The sequence below is a fragment of the Beta vulgaris genome, chromosome 2 (assembly GCF_026745355.1).
Source record: "Beta vulgaris subsp. vulgaris cultivar EL10 chromosome 2, EL10.2, whole genome shotgun sequence".
Lineage (NCBI taxonomy): Eukaryota > Viridiplantae > Streptophyta > Magnoliopsida > Caryophyllales > Amaranthaceae > Beta > Beta vulgaris.
The window spans coordinates 52,366,556-52,387,398 of record NC_079203.1 but is presented as its reverse complement, the minus strand read 5'-3'; the positions used below and the strand labels follow the sequence as shown (position 1 = coordinate 52,387,398).

Sequence of the window (20,843 nt, the reverse complement as noted above, 5' to 3'; positions counted from 1 at the left end):
TTTCTGTCCCTAATCTTTGGCTATATTTCATTTTTTGGAGCCAAATTTCGCCAACTTTAACCTAAAAATACCATTAATATATAAGAAAAAAATATCATATGATATAAATGCTCCGATACAAGATGTGGATAAAGGTAATGAATTTGAATTTCGAGGAAAATTTGAAAGATAAATTATTATAGAAGAATTTTTTTATAATTTGTTGTTGATATAAGTCACATAATCATGTTAATGGAATAAGGTGAAAAATGGTTATTAGAAGATAGAATGATGACTTAATAAGTACATAGAAGTGAGATAAGAAAAATACAAAATAACCCGACAATTTGAATATAAGTTGGCAACTTTCTATAATTCATATTGGTGTATGTATAATAAGAATTGCATACTTAACTTCTACATAAGTTATTCTTTTTATTTAGGAGGGCCTGAAAGAGTAAGAGGAAGAAAAAATGTTGCTAAAGAACATTTGAGAAAAAAGAAAGAGTAAGAAAAAGAAAAAAAGATTGAAAGGTAGATTACAAGAATCGAACATGCAACCTCACACTCTTTTATCAATTTCCTCTCCCTTACCACTGAAACAAACACTAGTTTTGATAAAAATCTGCATGGGTAAACTATATATATATCTGCTTTTCTAAATTAATGGGGGTACAGTTGTACCCATTGTACCCCTGTGTATCCGCCCATGCCACAAGTAAAGGCAGAATTTTCAAAACACTTAGTACACGAAAGACTTAATATTGTTTGGTTTCTTAGAATTTATTGGAGACGGATTGAAGCTACCTTGGTAGAATCTTGACTTAGTTAAGAATATTGTATGGTTATAACCCAAGTATATTAGCGGAATCCTATGATGAGTCCACGAACACCATTATGGACGCGAACATTGCAAATGTCATCTACAACTCTAACAAGTCAGTTCACCATCTTGGTCCGACAACGTTGGCGGTCGCCTAACAGGACAAAACATGGGAATCTTCCCACCTGTCAAGTGCGTCACAGCCATACACGTGTCAAAAGATTACACACCCTGTGAGGTGAATAGTACTTCTATAAATACCCACTAGTACTATTCTGCATGTACATTCTCTCTCATACTGAAAATAGCTTATCTCTCTCTCTAAATCCTAGTTGGACACGTACTGACTTGAGCGTCGAAGGAGTTTCCTCGCATCCCCCCGAGGGTAGTTCACGTTTGCTTCTTGTGCAACTATTCACTAGAGGACGATAACCCCAATCTTTGGCGGACTTCTCTCAAGACCGCCAACTGTTTCAACACTGAAACAGATATAATAGCTATCTCCTATTCTCCTTCCCTTCTTGCCATCAACAATCCTCGAATATTCTGACATAAAGATGAAACTCTTAGCTCATTCTTCTTTCTTCCTTATGATCATCGTTGTCCATTTATTCCAACTCCATAAATCTATCAAGGCCAATGAATATGAAGCTTGCAAGCCATTTCAGTGTGGAAATGTCAACATAAGCTACCCTTTCTAAGAAAACCGCCGAGAATACTGTGGCTATCCTGGGTATAAGCTCAATTGCAGCAATGGAGATGTTATGCCAGAGATATTATCAATGACAACATCGTCAGAGAAATACCTTCTTTTACAGATGCACCCAAATTCGAATACTATCTCTGTTGCTGCAGAAAACTTCGTGAAAGGTAACTGCCCAGAGAAATTTTCCAACACCACTGTAAACTTCACCCTTTTCAGCTACACACCAGCAACTGAAAATGTTACCCTCTATTATGAGTGTTCTTTCCTAGAAAACCCACAAATTCAATCAATCAATTTACTTGTCCCAATAGTCTTACTGGTTACTTTAAGACCCCTTCAGATGCCAGCCTTGATAATAGTTTACTTGGTAGTTGCAACAGCAGTATACTTGTTCCAGTTAACGGACCTTCCATTGCCAGTACTAGAGATTTAGGGAGCTTATATGCAGCTTTACGGGAAGGTTTTGAGTTAAAATGGATTGCAGAAGAAGAATTATGCAATGATTGCCGTAGATCAGGTGGGGCGTGTGGATATTATACTACTACCAATAGATTTACTTGCTATTGCCCTGATGAAGTTCACGGTTTCACATGCAACAATGTCAATGGTATGAATCTTCCGCCTTCTTTTCCTAATCTTTATACCAGGTTTTTGATTAAACCAGGAAATTCATCTTTTGATATTAATACTCTCAGTGTAGTGTGTCTAGTCTTCTGATCAACAATGTAGCTCTTGTATGCTCTTTCTATGACCACGGATCAAGCCGAATGACAGAGTTCTAAACGAGCAGAAAAGAGCCTTGGGTCTATACAGTAAATGCTCTACAAGGTGTAGTGTGTCTAGTCTTCAAATGTATTGCTTATTCTTCAAAAAGTATTAATCCCTAATAATATTGTGAAGCCATATTTGATTATCTGAAGGTTTATGGTTTGGATTTGTCCAAGAAAATCATCAAGGTTGGTGGCTAGCTAAGGACACATGCTCTTGTGGTTGGAAAGGTAGTATGTAGAATTGAATACCCGTCAAGAATCATACCACCTCTCAAAGTGAATTGCTCACTTGCCTTCCTGACTCAGAGGGAATTAGACTCAGTCAACCCAAAAGTTGCATCATCATCAATTCTCACTCTAATGATATCTTTGTTGCACATTGCAGGACCTAGGCACATTCTGACTCTAAACAAGTCCGCGATTGTGATACTAGGTACACATTCTGTAGGTTTTAGTCGTATTGATTATCAGCGGTATCACCACATACAGACATACAGTGATAGCATAATAATGGGTTTTGAGCTTGTCACAACAGAGATATTATGCTAAACAGCTGCAATGCCCGCAGAAGTGGTTCCATGGCCTGTACTACGATTACGATAGCATCCAAGATTTAAATCATAATCTGCACATTCATCTTTTAGCTTACATTTCCATATAATACTTGTTTCCTCATAATTGCAGCTTCTATCTCAGGAACAGGAGTAGGCCTATGCATGCTAATTGTTCTAAGCATTTATTTCAAAAGGAAACACCCATCTGAAAAAAGGAAAGACGTGGAGGCTTTCCTGAAAATTTATGGATCCAGTGGCCCAAAAAGGTACTCCTACACAGATTTGAAGAGAATAACAAATTCCTTCAAAGACAAGCTAGGTGAAGGAGGTTATGGTGTTGTATATAGAGGAAAACTACCCAACGACCATCTGGTGGCAGTGAAGATTTTAAAGAAATCAAAAGGAGATATGGTGGAATTCATCAACGAAGTTGCAAATATAGGAAGGACTAACCATATAAATATTGTCAAACTCTTAGGTTTCTGTTATGAGGGTCAGAAACGCGCTCTTGTATATAATTACATGCCAAATGGATCTCTTGAGAAGTTCACATATGGAGGGGAGGAAAACCATCAAAAACTCTCATGGGAAAAACTATTTGAAATTGCAGTTGGGATAGCGAGAGTGTTATAAATGTGATCAATGGGAGAACCGGATATCCACTCCAAGGCACGGAAACTACGCTTTCCTATTAGTTTAATTTCGCCCCTCTAGGATCGCCGGGTTAACACGAAATAACTAATGAGATACAATGGAGAGAAACAATCCACTTAGATGATCTTCTAAGTGAATCAACAAGAACTTGTTTTTGTGTTTGTGAAGAACACTCAAGAGAAGATTGCAAGTTTTCTCTAAAGCTAAGCAAGAAGTATTTGAGAGAGTATAGAATAGAAAATTCTGATTTTCTTCTAACCCCTCACTCATAGGAATCCCAAGGTTTATATAGGAAGAATAAACCTTTCATTGACTAGGGAGGTTAATCACATAACCCCCAACTTAATCACATTGACTAGAGAGGTTAATCACATAACCCCCATCTTAATCACTCATCAAAGGTCTTTAATCTACTGATTAAAGAACCTTAAAAGTCATTAAAATGATCAACAAAGCATCACAACGGATATAAAACCGTCGAGGCAACTTTTCGCATTCCAAGCAGAAGACACGTCGCGACTCGCGAAAAGCTCGCGAGTCGCGAGGCGCTGGTCGCGACCCGCGACGCCTGTCGCGACTCGCGACGGGCCACTGGTCGCGACTCGCGACGGTTGTCGCGACTCGCGGCCAGTCTTCTGTCTCCCTTGGTTTATCAATGCGTTTTGCCACTTGATGCACTCTAGCCTTTTGCATACTAGACCTCCTCCTCTTCTAGTACATACCCTTATGAGTTTCAAACCCATTACCCTATAAATGTTCCAACAATCCTCCTCCCATTTATAGGGTAATGTTGAAAAGTTTTTCAACTTGCTATAAATCGCAAACACACATGTTCATGCATCATGGAAATATCTAACGATTGAATTTCCATTTAGTAAAAGTAATCTTTACAATAATTTAGATCATAATGATAGACAAAGCTTTGAATCATATAACCATTACAAATTATTGAAGTTACTAATACACACAAACATAAACTAGGTTCTTAAAACCTCCGACACCTATGAAGCCTTGGTGTCCATATCCATTCATAAGCATTCCAAGTCAAGCCTAAGACTTGATGAAGCGGCCAAACTTCTAGCTTACATAGGTAAATCTTTCCGGACATGCTCCTACAATTGAGCACCTTATCAAAGATTTATTAAGAATAAAATTCAACCTCTTTATCATTGTAGCAACAAGCACTAACCTCGGGATGTATTAAACAAGTGCTCCCAACCTCTTAGAGAAGTACTATCCTCCTTGAATTTGAGATCTAACGTTGTATTAGACATCAAATAGAGTTTTCCTTCACCATAGGTTGATCAATAGGCTTAAGACCCATCCCTTTGTTCATTTTGTTCACTAGTTCCCTTGACAACGGTTTTGTAAACGTATCCGCCAAGTTCAAACTAGACCGAACAAAATTAATAGTTATACAACTATTCCTTATCATTTCCCGCACATAGCTATGTCTAACTCCAATGTGCCTTGACTTGCCATTGTAGACTTCACTATATGCTTTAGCTATGGTTGATGCACTATCACAATGGATAGCAAGAGGTGACATTGGTTTCACCCATAAGTCCACCTCACTCAACACATTCCTTAGCCATTCCGCTTCTTGGCAACAAGAAGCCAAAGCAATGAATTCCGATGCCATAGTGGAATCCGTTATACATGTTTGCTTCTTGGAAGCCCATGAAATGGCACCTCCTCCAAGAAGAAACACCCAACCACTAGTGGATGAATAATCTTCCTTATTCGAAATCCAACTAGCATCCGAGTAACCTTCTAAGATAGAAGGTTCTCTATTGTATGTTATGACATAATCCAAGGTCTTATTCAAGTACCTTAACACTCTTCTCAATGCTTGCCAATGCAACATACTAGGATTACTAGTATACCTACTGAGCTTGCCAATAGCAAAGGCTATATCCGGCCGAGTGCTAGTCATAGCATACATCAAGCTTCCAATTAAGCTTGCATACTCCAATTGTGAAATTGGAGTACCACTACTCGGAACCAAGTGAATACTAGGATCCATAGGAGTAGCAAAATGAGTCGAATTTGACTCATTATACCTCTTGACCACTTTCTCAATATAATGAGATTGTGATAAAGAAAACGACCCTTTCCCTCTTATTATTCTAATACCTAGAATAACATCCGCTTCACCCAAATCTTTCATGGAGAAGCTAGAGGAAAGGAAGACTTTGGTCTTTTCCACTTGTTCCAAATCAGTCCCAAAAATAAGCATATCATCAACATATAAGCAAATTATAACTCCTTTACCGTTATTATCAAATTTGCTATATACACACTTATCGGACTGATTTATTTTGAACCCACTAGACAACACAACTTCATCAAATTTTTGATGCCATTGCTTAGGTGCTTGTTTAAGACCATACAAAGATCTAACTAATTTGCAAACTTTAGTTTCTTGACCTTTAACCACAAACCCTTCAGGTTGATTCATGTACACTTCCTCCTCCAATTCACCATTAAGAAAAGCAGTTTTTACATCCATTTGGTGAATTACTAGACCATGAATCGCAGCTAATGCTATCAATAGTCTAATAGTAGCTATTCTAGCTACTGGAGCATAAGTATCAAAGTAATCGATACCATATCTTTGCCTAAAACCTTGGACCACTAACCGGGCCTTATGTTTTAGTATGGTTCCATCGATTTTCTTTTTCCTTACAAAAATCCATTTACAACCTAGGGGTTTGCAACCGGGAGGTAAATTAGCTAAAATCCAAGTGTGATTACCCATTATAGAATCCATTTCATCATTCACTGCCTCTTTCCAGAAAGCAGAATCATGAGACTTCATAGCCTCATCAAAGGACCTAGGATCCTCCTCCATATTGTAACAATATGAAATTTGAGTCGAAATTGACTCCCTTGACCCTTCAACTAAATATAGTTGAAAATCCGGTCCAAAAGATTTCTCTTTTCTAATTCTTTACTTTTCCTAATTTCCGGTGTTGTAGTATCATGATCATTTGAAATGTCATCTACAACATTGGAACTAGTACTAGGTATCATGTCCTTTGGTCTTGGAATCGATGAGAATCTAGTCTCATCAAATATTGCATCCCTTGACTCTATTACGGAGTGAATAGAGACAAAGTCATTGGGCTCAATGACATAAAACCTATAGGCTTTGCTATGTACCGCATAGCCTATAAAAATGCAATCAATTCCTTTTTCACCTAAAGTTTTCCTTTTAGGTTCCGTCAATTTGACAATTGCCCTACAACCCCATACCTTAAGGTAATTGAGATTAGGCTTTTTATTACACCAAAGTTCATAAGGGGTAGTCTTATTCCTTTTATTAGGAACTCGATTTAAAATGTAACATGCAGTTAAAATTGCATCACCCCAAAAACCGTCATTAAGACCCGAATTAGAAAGCATGGTATTAACCATTTCTTTTAGGACCCTATTTTTCCTTTCCGCTATACCATTACTTTGAGGTGAGTATGGGGCGGTTGTTTCATGAATTACACCAATGGAACTAAAATAACTTGGATTATAATATTCACCACCCCTATCCGTTCGAAGTCTTTTAATCTTTTGATTAAGTTGGAGTTCCACTTCGATTTTAAAGGTCTTAAACTTTTCTAGTGCTTCATCTTTAGTAAATAATAAATATATGTAACAAAACCTTGAAAAATCATCAATAAAAGTTACAATATATTTTTTATTTCCTAAAGAAGGTGAACTATGAAAGTCACACAAGTCACTATGCACCAATTCAAGCAATACCGTTTGTCTAGTCACACTAGGATAAGGTTTTTTTGTAATTTTATTTAGCAGCAAGTGTGACACTTCTCTAACTTTAAATCGAAAGGAGGTATAACCCCATTTTAGACATGTCATATAATCTACGATAATTCACATGACATAAACGATTGTGCCATAGAGAAGAAACATCAAGCATGTAAATAGAACTAGTACCAATTTTATTATCAATACTAAATTTAAACATTCCATTACAAAAGAAACCTTGTCCAACAAAAATACCACCCTTGGAAAGTACAAATTTATCCGACTCAAAAACAACTTTAAAACCATACTTATTCAAGAGACCTCCTGACACAAGATTCTTCCTAACTTCCGGTACATACACAACATCCCGGAGAGTTAAAGTCTTTCCCGAGGTTAACAACAATTCTACTTGGCCTATGCCTCTAGCCTTTACCGTAGAATCATTCCCCATATACAAGATTGGACCATCATCCAAATCTTTCAAAGACTTGAAGAAATCCTTGTTATTGCACACATGTCTAGAGGCTCCCGAATCTATCCACCAAGAATCATCAACCTGCACACACATAATTTCAGAAATCATAGCAACAAAATGCATTTCTTCAATTACATTAACATGTGCATTGTTACCTTGGTTTTGAACAACACTAGGTTGTGTGTTCTTTGTCTTCTTCTTGTTGTTAGAAGGACAATCCCTCTTAAGATGAGGACCATTGCATATCCAACAAGAGAGGGTCTTCCTCTTCTTGTTTGCAACATTGGTTTTGTTATGTTGTTGTTGTTGTTGGGATTTCTTGGTCTTACTAGACCCACCAACCTCTACCAAATTAACGGTAGATTTAGGAATACTAGGAGTAGTATCCTTAACCCCATCTTGAGCCCGGATCCCCTCTTCAATACGAAGATGAGTTCCTAATTGCTCCATGGACATGTCTTCCTTTTTATGTTTTAAAAGATTTTGTATCTTTCCAAGAATTTGGTAATTTGTCAATGATTGAGGCAACCGCAATTGCCTCATCCATCACCATACCATGTGATCTTATTTGGTTCAAAATATGATGAACCTCATGGAATTGCTCCATAATAGGCCGATCATTAGTCATTTTAAAAGAATTAAAATTACTAACAAGGAATTTCTTACTTGAAGCATCTTCCGAAATGTACTTGGCCTCAAGAGCATCCCAAAGTTCCTTTGCACTCTCCACATTTTGGTAGAGATCAAACAACGGGTCGGTGAGAGAGTTGAGAATATGACCACGACAAATGTAGTCATCATTCTCCACTTTATCCTCTTCCTAGTAGTCTCAAGAGGCTCTTCCTCTCCATCTTCCGGGAGTGGTGGCATAGGAGTTGATAACACATACACCACATTCAAGGCGGTCAACAAGAAGTGCATCTTCTTTTGCCACCTCCGATAGCCCACCCCTCAAACTTATCCAATTTTGGAAGTTCATAGTCATGTCCTTGAGTGATTGAGCCATATCCGAAAAGAAAGAAAAATTAAACTAATAGATTGTTATATGTGATCAATGAGAGAACCGGATATCCACTCCAAGGCACGGAAACTACGCTTTCCTATTAGTTTAATTTCGCCCCTCTAGGATCACCGGGTTAACACGAAATAACTAATGAGATACAATGGAGAGAAACAATCCACTTAGATGATCTTCTAAGTGAATCAACAAGAACTTGTGTTTTGTGTTTGTGAAGAACACTCAAGAGAAGATTGCAAGTTTTCTCTTAAGCTAAGCAAGAAGTATTTGAGAGAGTATAGAATAGAAAATTCTGATTTTCTTCTAACCCCTCACTCATAGGAATCCCAAGGTTTATATAGGAAGAATAAACCTTTCATTGACTAGGGAGGTTAATCACATAACCCCATTAATCACATTGACTAGAGAGTTAATCACATAACCCCCATCTTAATCACTCATCAAAGGCTTTAATCTACTGATTAAAGGACCTTAAAAGTCATTAAAATGATCAACAAAGCATCACAACGGATATAAAACCGTCGAGGCAACTTTTCGCATTCCAAGGCAGAAGACACGTCGCGACTCGCGAAAAGGCTCGCGAGTCGCGAGGCGCTGGTCGCGACCCGCGACGCCTGTCGCGACTCGCGACGGGCCACTGGTCGCGACTCGCGACGGTTGTCGCGACTCGCGGCCAGTCTTCTGTCTCCCTTGGTTTATCAATGCGTTTTGCCACTTGATGCACTCTAGCCTTTTGCATACTAGACCTCCTCCTCTTCTAGTACATACCCTTATGAGTTTCAAACCCATTACCCTATAAATGTTCCAACAGAGAGGGCTGGAGTACTTGCACCGAGGATGCAACACAAGGATTTTGCACTTTGACATTAAGCCCCAAAATATATTATTAGATGAGAACTTTTACCCAAAGATATCAGATTTTGGCCTAGCTAAGTCATGCCCACAGGACAGTATTACTATATCAATGTCTGAAGCTAGAGGAACTATTGGGTACATTGCTCTTGAGGTATTCCTAAAAAGTTTTGGCGGTGTCTCTCATATCTCAGATGTTTATAGCTACGGAATGCTAGTTCTTGAAATGGTTGGCTGCAGATACAATGCTGATGCTCAAGTGGAATGCAGTACTGAGCAGTATTTTCCTAATTGGATATACAAGCAGCTTGAACAAGTAGAGGAACTCGACCATCAAGGAATCGCTAGTAGTGAGGAAGGATCCCTCAGGAGGAAGATGGTTTTGGTGAGCTTATGGTGTATTCAAACGAGCCCATCATGCCGACCAACTATGACTCAAGTTGTGGAAATGCTTGAAGGAACATTCGAAGCACTACAGATTCCACCTATGCCCTCTCTTGCTTCTCCTATGAGTGCTATGACATCACAGCAAAATACTTCAACTACGCTCACATGTTCAGTAAATAGTCTTTCAGAGGAATAATAGACTTCAAAACATTCAATTGATGATGTTGCCTCTATATTCAGCTTAAAAGCTACGTGCACAAACTAGCAGATAACCACTAATTTATGTATCAAGTTCTAGATTTTAGGAAATTCTGCGTGGAGCATCCAAACATACCATATATTTTCTTTGCCAAATTTGAACCACTAGCCAATATATGCACATAGACCAGTACTAGTTCAAATATTTGGTCGGGTTTTCGAGTCGGGTCAATATATAACAACACTAGGTCTCTAGCACTAGAGGTCTTTGCATTATTGATCTAAAACTAAAAATCATATAGTCCAGTTAATGCTTTAAAAATGAACCAGAAATCTTGATGAAAAAACATGAATTTGTCAACATTCACAATGGACCAAAAGAATGATACCAATTTCATTTCCATAAACTAAAAATGATACCAATTCTATAAAAGCTAGTTTAATCAAGTACACTAGTATAAATTATTAGTATTTCTGATTCTTAGAAGAAGCACTACCACCACCAGAAAGAGATTGCCAAAAAACAGGCCAATTCTTTTGAGCTTCTTGCCAACCCAATAAAGAACCTTCCCTTAAAGGATCCCAACTAGAGGACACAATCCCATAACTCACCCCTAAAAGGGCAGTACCAAAGAAGATAAAGGACACTATGAAGGGTACCCAAGTTGGGACATCAATCTTTAAACCAACTTTTAAGTAATAAAACAATGGAAAAAATGCTAACCCTATAAAAAGAGGTATCCCAACTGAGAATCCCATCCTTTTTATCATTCTGTTTGTTACTATTTCTGGGATTATCCCTTCTTCTTCTTCATCATCATCATCATCATCTTCATCTTCATCTTCATCTTCATCTTCATTGTTGAAGTTTTTGGGGGTTTTGATCTTTTTGTTCTTCTTTTTTGGGGTACCAAATCCCTTTGGATTTCTCAAAGTGGCATTAAGTTGGGTGGGTTTTGAGGAGAGAGAAAATAGGTTTTGATGGATTTTTGAGGTGGGAAATGAGAATTGAGAAGTGGGTTTGATGGTGAGTGTTGGTTTATTTTGGTAGATTAAAAGGGGAGCTCTTTGAAAAGAGCAAGACTCCATTTTTATGGAGCACCTGTGAACTTCTTGTAAAATGGGTGGGTGATGAAAAAAGAAGCTTATCACATTTGAGTCTTCACTCTTGAGGGGTCATTGGGAAATTACTTGAATACCCCCTGGCCCCTATCAATCTTTTGAGATTCTTTGTAAGGTGTAAGAAGAAAGAAGAAAAAAAAAATGGCAACACAATAAGAGTGTAAGACCAACTAAAGTTAGCTTATCCATTGCTTATGCTCTAACAATTTTCGGACTAATTTTTTATCAACTACTAAACAATGATATATGACAATGGGAAATAAAAGAGAGAATTTACACACAACTTGGGTCATAAGTGATCCTTATTCCTTACAATACTGATGGCTTTGGTAGGTTTGAATATTGCAAACAGAGTCATCCCAACAATCAAGGGTCCAATAAAAGTGCGTATCCTGCTTACTTAATGTCTTGTAAGTTGTTTTTAATTTCTAATAAATAACAATATAGAATAAACAAAAGTATGGTTTTTATTCTAATTTGAGGAAATATATTTGTGATCAACCCCTAAGGAGTAGTTTTGTCAATGAATTAGTAGGTGTTACTTAGCAAATATCTTAGTTTTCTATAGAATTGATAAGAATAGTGTTGCCAATATTTTAGGTGTTACTTAGCAAATATCTGAATCAACTATAGAATCGATAAGAATAGTCTTGCTATCATCTTCTATATGCTTCTGTAAAGAGTAAAATTATATAAATTTATTGTCACACGTTGAAGTTTTTTTTTTTACTCTTCTTCCCAAAATTCCAATTAGGAAAATATAAGGTAATATTCACCTTTGTACCTCCTGCTACTAAACTTGAATTTTAACGCAATCTACTTGATGCAATACCTTATCCGTGATCACATAATTTTTAAGTGTTCATAAGAGTGTTATATTCAACTTTTTTTAAATTATTTCAAAAGAAAAATTATAAAAAAAAAGTTCCGATGAATCAAAATTAGTTCGATAGAACACACCTTTCTCTGAGAAAAAGCCCAAGTTCATTCATGTTTTGGCAAAACTCAAACCTACAAAGTTTTGTAAAGGAATTCTAGTAAATATGCTCTATCGTATATACCTACCTAGAAGAAGGAACACCAGGTCTAAAACTGTCTTCATATTGGCAACAATTTGTAATTCGGAAAAGCAGAAGAGGAAGGTCATTTACAATTTCAAGCAGAAATAATGTTCACATATTTACTTATGTACTGTCTGTTAATGTAAAAATCTATAAAAACTATGTACAAATTATACATGGGAAAGTAAAACTTGATACCAAGTAAGACGAACTGACGAAGGCTTATTACTTCCAAGTTCCAACAGGCCTAGCATTGCATTTTGGAGTAGAGATCTTCAAGGGCAAGATACAAAGGTTCAGCAGCCTTCGGTCTATCAACTGCCCCAAGCAAGATATCAGCTGCTGTGAGATACGGGTCGCCATAGAAGCGTAGATTTGTGCCTATCCTAGTAGAGACAATATTTCCTTCCAAAGAAACGCCCACAAAAGCCCCTGCAACATTCAATTAAACCGATCATCAGATTTCCTCAATTTGAACATTTACTCGCATATGATTCATTTCCGTAAAATTGCGACACGTTGGCTTATACAGTCTCCAATGTACTAATTTGACAATCGATATCTTTATACCTAATAGTAAAAGAAATTAAGAAAGGTTGGTATATCTATTATACACATTGAAACAAATCATAAAAGATCCCATTTACCATTTTTTTGCTTGAATATTGGTTGACATGTGGTCAAAAATTTCCAAATAGACCTCAAAAGTCAGAACTCAGAAGGTTGCAACTTTTAAAGAAGAAGAGGAAGTACTGCATTGAAACGCCCTATAAAAATTGTCACTTTTCCTATAAGAAATAGATTATGCTGAAGTTTCCAAAGATAACCCCCTTCCCCACCTCAGAATGAAAGGAACAAGTATTCTTAAGGGTGTTTTTCATGGTGAAAACCTAATTATGGGGGGTTGGAAATGGGAAACAATATGATTATTAATTCGACATTATAGGTATACACGCTAGCTTTTGCAAAGAAAGATTGTCTTTCAGCTTGGTTTATAAGCCATTATGATTTATGTCATGAGTGACTGTACAAAGTCATAAGAATGTCGTACCTTTGCTACAACTATAAGAGTAGCACACACCAGATCCTCTATCACCAGCTCGAATATCTGCTTCAAGCACTCTTCCAACTGGACCAGCTGCAGCACTGCAGCCAGCCCCAAGTGAAAAGTGCATGCGGCTACAGAATGTCTTCACGGCTTTGTAATCATGAAGGACAATTACAAAATCTGTGAGTTCACTCCCAATCTGTTGACCGAACAAAATTTTAGGAAATCATCACCACCCCATATAGAATCACATAGAGAATCAACTGGATAATTGGCAACAACCACATATAGAATCAAATTATGCTATCACCGGCTAGGAAAAATAAGAATAAATAGCTATAATCAAACTCCAGTCTCAGCAACATTACCAAATTTTTGCAAATCAAACAATAAATATTATCCAACGCAATCAGCATGTAAAGTTAAAATGCCCACCCGAGGCACCAATTACTTGTACAATTGATTTTCTATACAGCAGCAGATGCTCGAATGTGGACCTCATAATTCGTAGCAATAGAGAAATAGACCAAAAGGCTAAAATCCTAAGCTGTCAGTTTCCTACCATTAGTTCACTTGACTCAAGATGGCCTCACATTTGGTATTCATCATGAATATCAAACATAAATCACAAGCTTTGAGAATAAAAACGACAATGATTTTCTAAGATATATTATTCTCATACATACTAGTCAGATTGGCACAGCTTAGCTGAGATTTTAGAGCCCAGAGACAGAAAAGAGTAGTAACACACTTAAAATGGAGATACGGAACACCAAGTGGTTTCTCAATGATACAGCATTCTGATCAAATCATCAAACCCATGCCTTAAAAACTAAGAAGTCTTACTTTTATCTTATACTGCTACACAAATCCATGTTATAAAATTAGAGAGGGGGGGGGGGGGGAGGATTTCCTTATAAGCGAGTAACCTTACCTGAGCACCCCATCCCATGCCAACTGAAGCAATTGCAGATGGAGCAGACCATGTTCCATCCATTCTGCGAGCAACTACTAGCCCAGTGCCCAACTTATAAGCAATTACAGCACCCACCTTGGCAACAGTTAAAATTGCCAGGCCTTTAGCTCCTTTAAGGATTGCTGAAGGTATAGATCTCTCAGGATTCAACCTTGCAACCTGCATATCTCAGCATCATTATAATAAAGTAAAACTGTTACTGCTTTCAATTATTGTTATATTAGTAAGGGAAAAGTAAACACTGTGGGTAGAGGCAAGAACTTTGCAAAAAGATTTATGTAATCAGAGTCCTTTAAGAAAGGCCTAAAGGTTTATAAAGTCGATGGATATTAGCAGACACTGGATGAAGATCTGGCACAATGTTCTAAAATCCAGCTACCCAATTTGTGGATTGACGATAAAGCTCCTCCAAAGGCGAAACGACCATAATGTTCCCAAATTTAAAACACACTGACCGCTCATTGAGTAATCATCCGTCCCACCCCTCAAAAAGAAGAAAAGAAAAGAAACATGTTGCCAGACTATAGATAAAATCCAAATATGCCAAATCTCCAGGTACTCGGATAAAAATCTAATGACAACAAAAACATCTGAGTAATGGTGCTGAGTGCTGATACAGTGACACTAACCAAATCCTGAAAGGTAGTGAGATATGATTGTACAGCCTCACTCCTAACCAATCAGGACAAACATAGTAGTCAACATCACTTCACGCCATTCCTCTCTATATATATATAATATATGCAGGGAAAAAAAACGCGGTCGCGGTCGCGTTCGCGGGAACGGTCGCGTTGTCGCGGGAACGGCTTGTAACGGCGAAATAGAACGTTTCGCGGCCAACGCGGCGTGAATTTTTTAAAAAAATTCACATTGATATGTTTTAACCTTATTTGCATTTTTTTTAGTTTATGAAGCATTATTACAACATAATATAATCAAATCTAATAGAATATCATGTTTCCTCAACTATATAAATAAATCATAAAAAAAAATTGGCCAATGTTTGAAAAGAACGGATGTAATGAGGATAAAAGCGTTCTAACGCGGCGAGTTCGCGTTACAGAACGGACAACGCGGCGAGAAGTGCGTGAATTTTATTATGGCGTTCCGTAACGGGATTTCACGGAACGGCAAATCCAAAATCCATTACAGAACGGCCGTTCTGTAACGGAACGGGAGAGTTTTAATTCCCTGAATATATGTGAATCCATAATTTCAGAAGAATCAGAACAGCATATATCATGAAAATATGCCAGACTCCATGAGACCTCAGTATAAACTTTCAAGAAACAAGAAGCCGTAAGCATCCAGCAGTAAGCAAGGTCTTGTGAGAGCTAGTTGAAACCATGGAATACACAGTTGTAGTATAAATTATAAAACATGCATCCACAGCTCCAGACATTTTTTTTTCCTGTAATGTCAGTTCAAGCATCGCAACGCAAATCTATCATTAACTTGCACTAATCGGGGTAAAAGCAATACACTTCACCTTCACTAAACATTAGAAACAATTCGGTAGGGAACCAGTCACTGAAAGGTTGAATGTTTTAAGAGCATAATTATACCTGACTATAACTCCTCAATGTGACAGATGCTTTGTATATCTCATACTCCATGGACAGACCAACAGGAAGATTCAACCAACCTCTTGCGCATGTCCAATCCAACACATCATGCTTTGCTGCCTGTACAGCATTGCTGATGGTATTTACTAATACCCCTTGCAAAGGGTCCAACCTATCATAACAGGTGTCACATACTCTCTGTGGATTCCGCTCCCTAAATTTAACAGGAAGCAAACACCTCCCCTTTGTGCATGTTCGACAAAATATCCCCCCACAAAACCGACAGTGATGTCGGCCACGAGTAAGTGCAGTAAATGGAGCAGTACACTGCATGCAAGCTGTAGTATAGCTATCTGGAATCCAATCAGGAGGTTCAGCTTCTAAAACATCTTTGAACGCACTATAGTTGAACCCACTAGCCTCAAGAAGAGGTGGAGCACTTGGAATATAAACAGATGAATTCAAGACTGTATCACCATTCTTACCCGATCCCAGGAAAGAAACATTAGAAGTGGACATGTGTTGACCCGTAGTTCCAACCTTATTCCGTCCAGTTAAAATAGCAAAAATTCCTGTCATCACATTTTTTAAATTCACATCTGGAGTTCTAATAGCTTGTGAAAGATTCGGAGGTTCATCGCTTGAATCGTAACCCCCATCATTATAATCATCAGAACCATCAAGGTATGGATAAATAGCCCCCTTCAAGAACTGTGCTCCTGAAGGACAGGTATCCTCTTGTGGCATATTCCATGCAGAATCGACATAGTCATCATCATCATCATAGTGAACCTTTTTCTCCTCCTTTCCCACATTGCTAAGTGAAGCGTATGAAACACTTTTTCCGGACATAAGGATATGGATCAGATGAGAAACTTCTTGGTGCTACACATAAAACTATACACCACCAAAAGCATAATATAAGTGAAAAGTAGATATCAACACGGGCTAGCTTAAATTAAACTCATAAAAATCCACATCAAACTCCAAAAAGTGTTGCCTTTAACTTCTCATTACACGTATGAAACAATACCAATTTCTCAAAAGTATCTGGACTAGAGAGTAATGGCAGTAACCTAATTAAGAATTCATTACTAGCAGATAAGCGCTAATAGTAGATTAGCTATCAATGAGTATACGACTATACGTTCAGCAGTTATGAGACTGGCATGAAGAGCAATCTTGCATAAATCAGCTCAGACAAGATGTTAATTTAGCAGAAGAAAAGGTTGGTTCAGCAAGCCAAGATTGCACCAGCCACTTCTCTAAAACTAAATGAGACAAGAAAAAATGTTGTAGGTCAGAGCATGTCTCTCACAGCTCTCAAACTAAGGACCCATTTCGCCACCTACGTTCATGGAAACGGAAATCAGTAGACAATCCCGCTTCTTATCAACTGTTTGGTTCACATAAAATTCTTTTCATTCCCTCTCTTCACCTATTTGCTATTTCTACTCCCCTAACTTGTTACTTAATTCTCCCCATGTACATTAAAACCACTATGTCTTGAATCCATTAAATAGATTCACAAAACCAACACCCTTGATGATAAAGATGCAAATAGGTCGGAACTCAAAATAGCTTATAAATTGTTCAATAATTACATTAAACAATCAATAGAACTGAAAAAATCATCATATAACGTTCCAAAATCGAATTCTCCTACGTACTAAAAACCAATTTTAAGTTCGCGGAACACAGTCTTGGATTAAATTAAGTTTGCATTTGGAAACTTTAATTGAATTCAATCTTGTTAATTACAATTGCGGAAAACTTCCGTAATCCCCAAAAATTCAATTACAAACAAATTTCACAAATTTCCACTACTACGCTACGCAAACAATAAAATCTCAAAATTTTCTAATAAGTTAACTAATTGTTCAACTTTGACCTACGCAGACATAATATAACTGAAAAAATTGCAAGAAATTCTCAAGTTGATGAAAAATTATAAACACATAAGTAATCAAGAGCAATTACTTACCAACTAAAATTCGGAAGCACCTAAATCCAAGAGCAATTCCTCAATCCTGAGAAAGTACGGTAGTTGATTTCTAGATAAACAAACCCTAAATCCCCAATTTGCATTTGAAATTCGCCAGAAAAATGGAATTCGAAAAGCTGACTGAAAAGATGACGAGTCGGGAATGTTGTAGTTAAAAGAAAGAGGTACCGTAAAGTGGTTGTCTACACTGCTATTCTTTCGGGCTTTAGCATCCAGGCCCAACTCTTGGTCCGTTAATGGATAACTAATCACTTTTTTTTTTTCATATAGGTTCCGTTTGGTAGGGTGTAAAACGTTTTTTTAAAAAACTATTTTTCTCTATTTTTAATTTTACATTGTTTGGTTGGCAAAAGAGTGTAAAACCATTTTTTCTTAGGATAAAATTACTCTAACCATTTTCCCTCCAAAATGAAGAAAAAACTGTTTTCCTTATCTCTCTTGTACATTCCTCTCATTACCTTCTTTTTTTTTTTTTTTTTTTTTTTTTTTTTTTGATAAGGAAAGAAAACTTAGGAAAACCCCCTAATCTGGAGGCCAACCTAAAACATCCTTACGGATGCACAAGGAAAGATCAAAATCAAAAGGCGGAAAATCCAGCTGAAGCTCCTCCCTGAAGTGACCCCTACTAGCCATCATATCAGCAACCTTGTTAGCCTCTCGGAAGCAATGCCGCACCTGAAAGGAAACAAACCGCGAAAGCATATTACTAATATCAACTATTATGTTATTGATCTCCCAGGGAATCTTCCACAATTTTCTAACAGAATTAATAACAGCCAAATTATCCCCTTCAATGCTCAGATGAGAGATATTAAGAGCTAAAGCCGCCGAAATACCCTCCTTAAGAGCCCAAGCTTCCGCCTGAAGAATAGAAACATTCGACCCCAGGGCTCTAGCCCCAGTAAGCAAAGCCTCTCCAGAGGAATTTCTAAGGACAAAACCCAGCGCAGAGGCACCCGAAGCTAATTTAGAACCATCAAAATTGAGCTTGACCCACTCCCTAGTGGGGGGGGACCACACCGTCCCCGGACCAGACCTAGGAGCAGAAAAAACAGGCTGGGAAACCGGGGAAGAAGACGGGCCAAGAGAGTCAGGCAGATGCGCTTTCGACCAATCAGAAACAAAATGACTGATAATAGCACTAGCCTTTCTAGACGAAACCACTTCATCATTAAAAATTAATTTATTACGAAAGAACCAAACAAACCACCAGACAAAGGCAAATTGGGAGATGTCAGACCTAGACGAAATAGACAAACAAGATTCTAGCACCGCCCTAAACGAGGACAGATCAATAGAAGATAAGCAAGAAGGAGGAATCGGCCAACCAAAACTAGCTTGGAGATGAGAAAAAACATCCGCAGTAAAGGGGCAAGCGAAACAAAGGTGACCAATAGATTCAGTAGCATTAGAGCAAAACACACATTGTTGCGGAAGAAAAACATGACTTTTTTCAAGCCGAGCTTTAGTCGGCAGACCATCATTACAAGCTTTCCACAAAAAATTTTTTATTTTAGGCGGAACATTGAGAAGCCAAATCCACTTATATTCAACAGTTTCTAGCTCAGAAGGAGCAAGCCCCTGAGCCAGCAGAGCCCCACTCTTAACAGAATACTCACCATCTGGCGTAAGACCCCAAACAAGGTTGTCCGATTGAGGAGAAGACGGGATAAAAATAGAACATATGAGACACAATGTGGGGGGGACAAGCGAAAGAAGAGGGAGGAATTCCAAAGAGAGTTATCTGAAATACAATCTTTGACAAGCAGATTCTCCGAACCCGGAGTTGGAGTAATAATTGAACTAAGAGGGTATTGAAACGCCCAATTGTCCGACCAAAAACTAATACTCCGACCATCACCAACCTGCCATCTTAGACCTTGCTTGAAAATGTCCCTCAATTGTAACAAATTTCGCCATTGCCACGACGAGACTTGGAAATTTTAACAGTAAAAAGAGAATGATGTTTAAGATAGCGCTTACGGACAAGGTTAACCCACAAGTTATTATCCTGTTTGATGATACGCCACAAAAGCTTCATTTGAAGAGCATGGTTATTGATTTCCGCTTTACGAAAGCCTAACCCTCCTACCGATTTAGGTCTACAAATTTTATCCCATCCAATGAGATTAGGAGCCTTTGAATCAGGGTTCTTGTTCCAGAAGAAATTCCTATAAGTTTTATCAAGCCGTGAAAGAATAGATTTAGGAAGGAGAAAACTCTGCATTTGGTAACTAGCTTTAGACGCTAGATTAGCCTGAATAAGGACCGCTCGCCCTGCCTGGGAAAGAGAATTAGCTTTCCACTTGGGAAGTTGATTAATAGTTTTACACACAACAGAATTAAAAGTTTCTTTCGTGACTTTAGAATGAATAATTGGGCAACCCAAATATTCCCCTAAGTCAAAAGTTTCTTGCATTTGTAAAATCGACCCAAAATTAGCTTTGTCCTCCTCAGAAACATTTGCAGTACATTGGAAGGAGGATTTATGATAGTTGACTAACTGGCCCGACATAGAGCAATACTTATCAAGAATCTGGCGAATAACGAGGCAGCTATAATTATTAGCTTTGGCAAAGATCATGGTATCATCCGCAAAAGTAAGGAAAGGAACCCTCATTCCTGATTTACCAATGGGCACCCCTATTACCTTCTTACTTGTTCATGTTTTCGCCTATTTGAAGAAATTTTTGCTCATTTTACAAATTTTTGCTTATTTTTATTTTTTTTGTTCATTTTATATCTTTGCTCATTTTATGTTGCAGTTTTCAGTAAAAGGAGTGGTTTTCATGTGATCCTATTACATATATATGTATATGAAATTTTACAAGTGGTGAAAGAGTTCACATCTATACTCCTTTTATTTCACAACTAGTATTTTGATCGGG

The 20,843-nt window shown here is 37.7% G+C and overlaps 2 protein-coding genes across 2 annotated transcripts; both read right to left on the bottom strand.

Annotated features, from left to right (window-relative positions):
* Positions 1-10,548: 10,548 nt before the first annotated feature.
* On the bottom strand, positions 10,549-11,396 carry LOC104906372 (protein PAM68, chloroplastic). The gene has a single exon (XM_010695114.4). It carries the CDS (start codon positions 11,265-11,267, stop codon positions 10,644-10,646), a length of 624 nt encoding a protein of 207 aa, XP_010693416.2. The 5' UTR covers positions 11,268-11,396; the 3' UTR covers positions 10,549-10,643.
* A 987-nt stretch (positions 11,397-12,383) lies between these two features.
* LOC104906379 (hypothetical protein) lies at positions 12,384-18,090 on the bottom strand. The gene is made up of 5 exons (XM_010695124.4): positions 17,935-18,090; positions 15,951-16,847; positions 14,344-14,544; positions 13,413-13,608; positions 12,384-12,793 (listed from the first exon to the last, which is right to left on the bottom strand). Exons 2-5 carry the CDS (start codon positions 16,800-16,802, stop codon positions 12,609-12,611), a joined length of 1,434 nt encoding a protein of 477 aa, XP_010693426.2. The 5' UTR covers positions 16,803-16,847; positions 17,935-18,090; the 3' UTR covers positions 12,384-12,608.
* Between the last annotated feature and the right edge of the window lie 2,753 nt (positions 18,091-20,843).

Excerpts from the sequence above, each read along its gene's own strand:
- LOC104906379 (XM_010695124.4), bottom strand. The coding sequence starts at position 16,802 with ATGTCCGGAAAAAGTGTTTCATACGCTTCACTTAGCAATGTGGGAAAG. Across the intron at positions 13,609-14,343 it reads GCATGGGATGGGGTGCTCAG|ATTGGGAGTGAACTCACAGA; the intron begins GTAAGGTTACTC and ends TTCGGTCAACAG. Across the intron at positions 12,794-13,412 it reads CTCTTATAGTTGTAGCAAAG|GGGCTTTTGTGGGCGTTTCT; the intron begins GTACGACATTCT and ends TGAATGTTGCAG.
- LOC104906372 (XM_010695114.4), bottom strand. The coding sequence starts at position 11,267 with ATGGAGTCTTGCTCTTTTCAAAGAGCTCCCCTTTTAATCTACCAAAAT.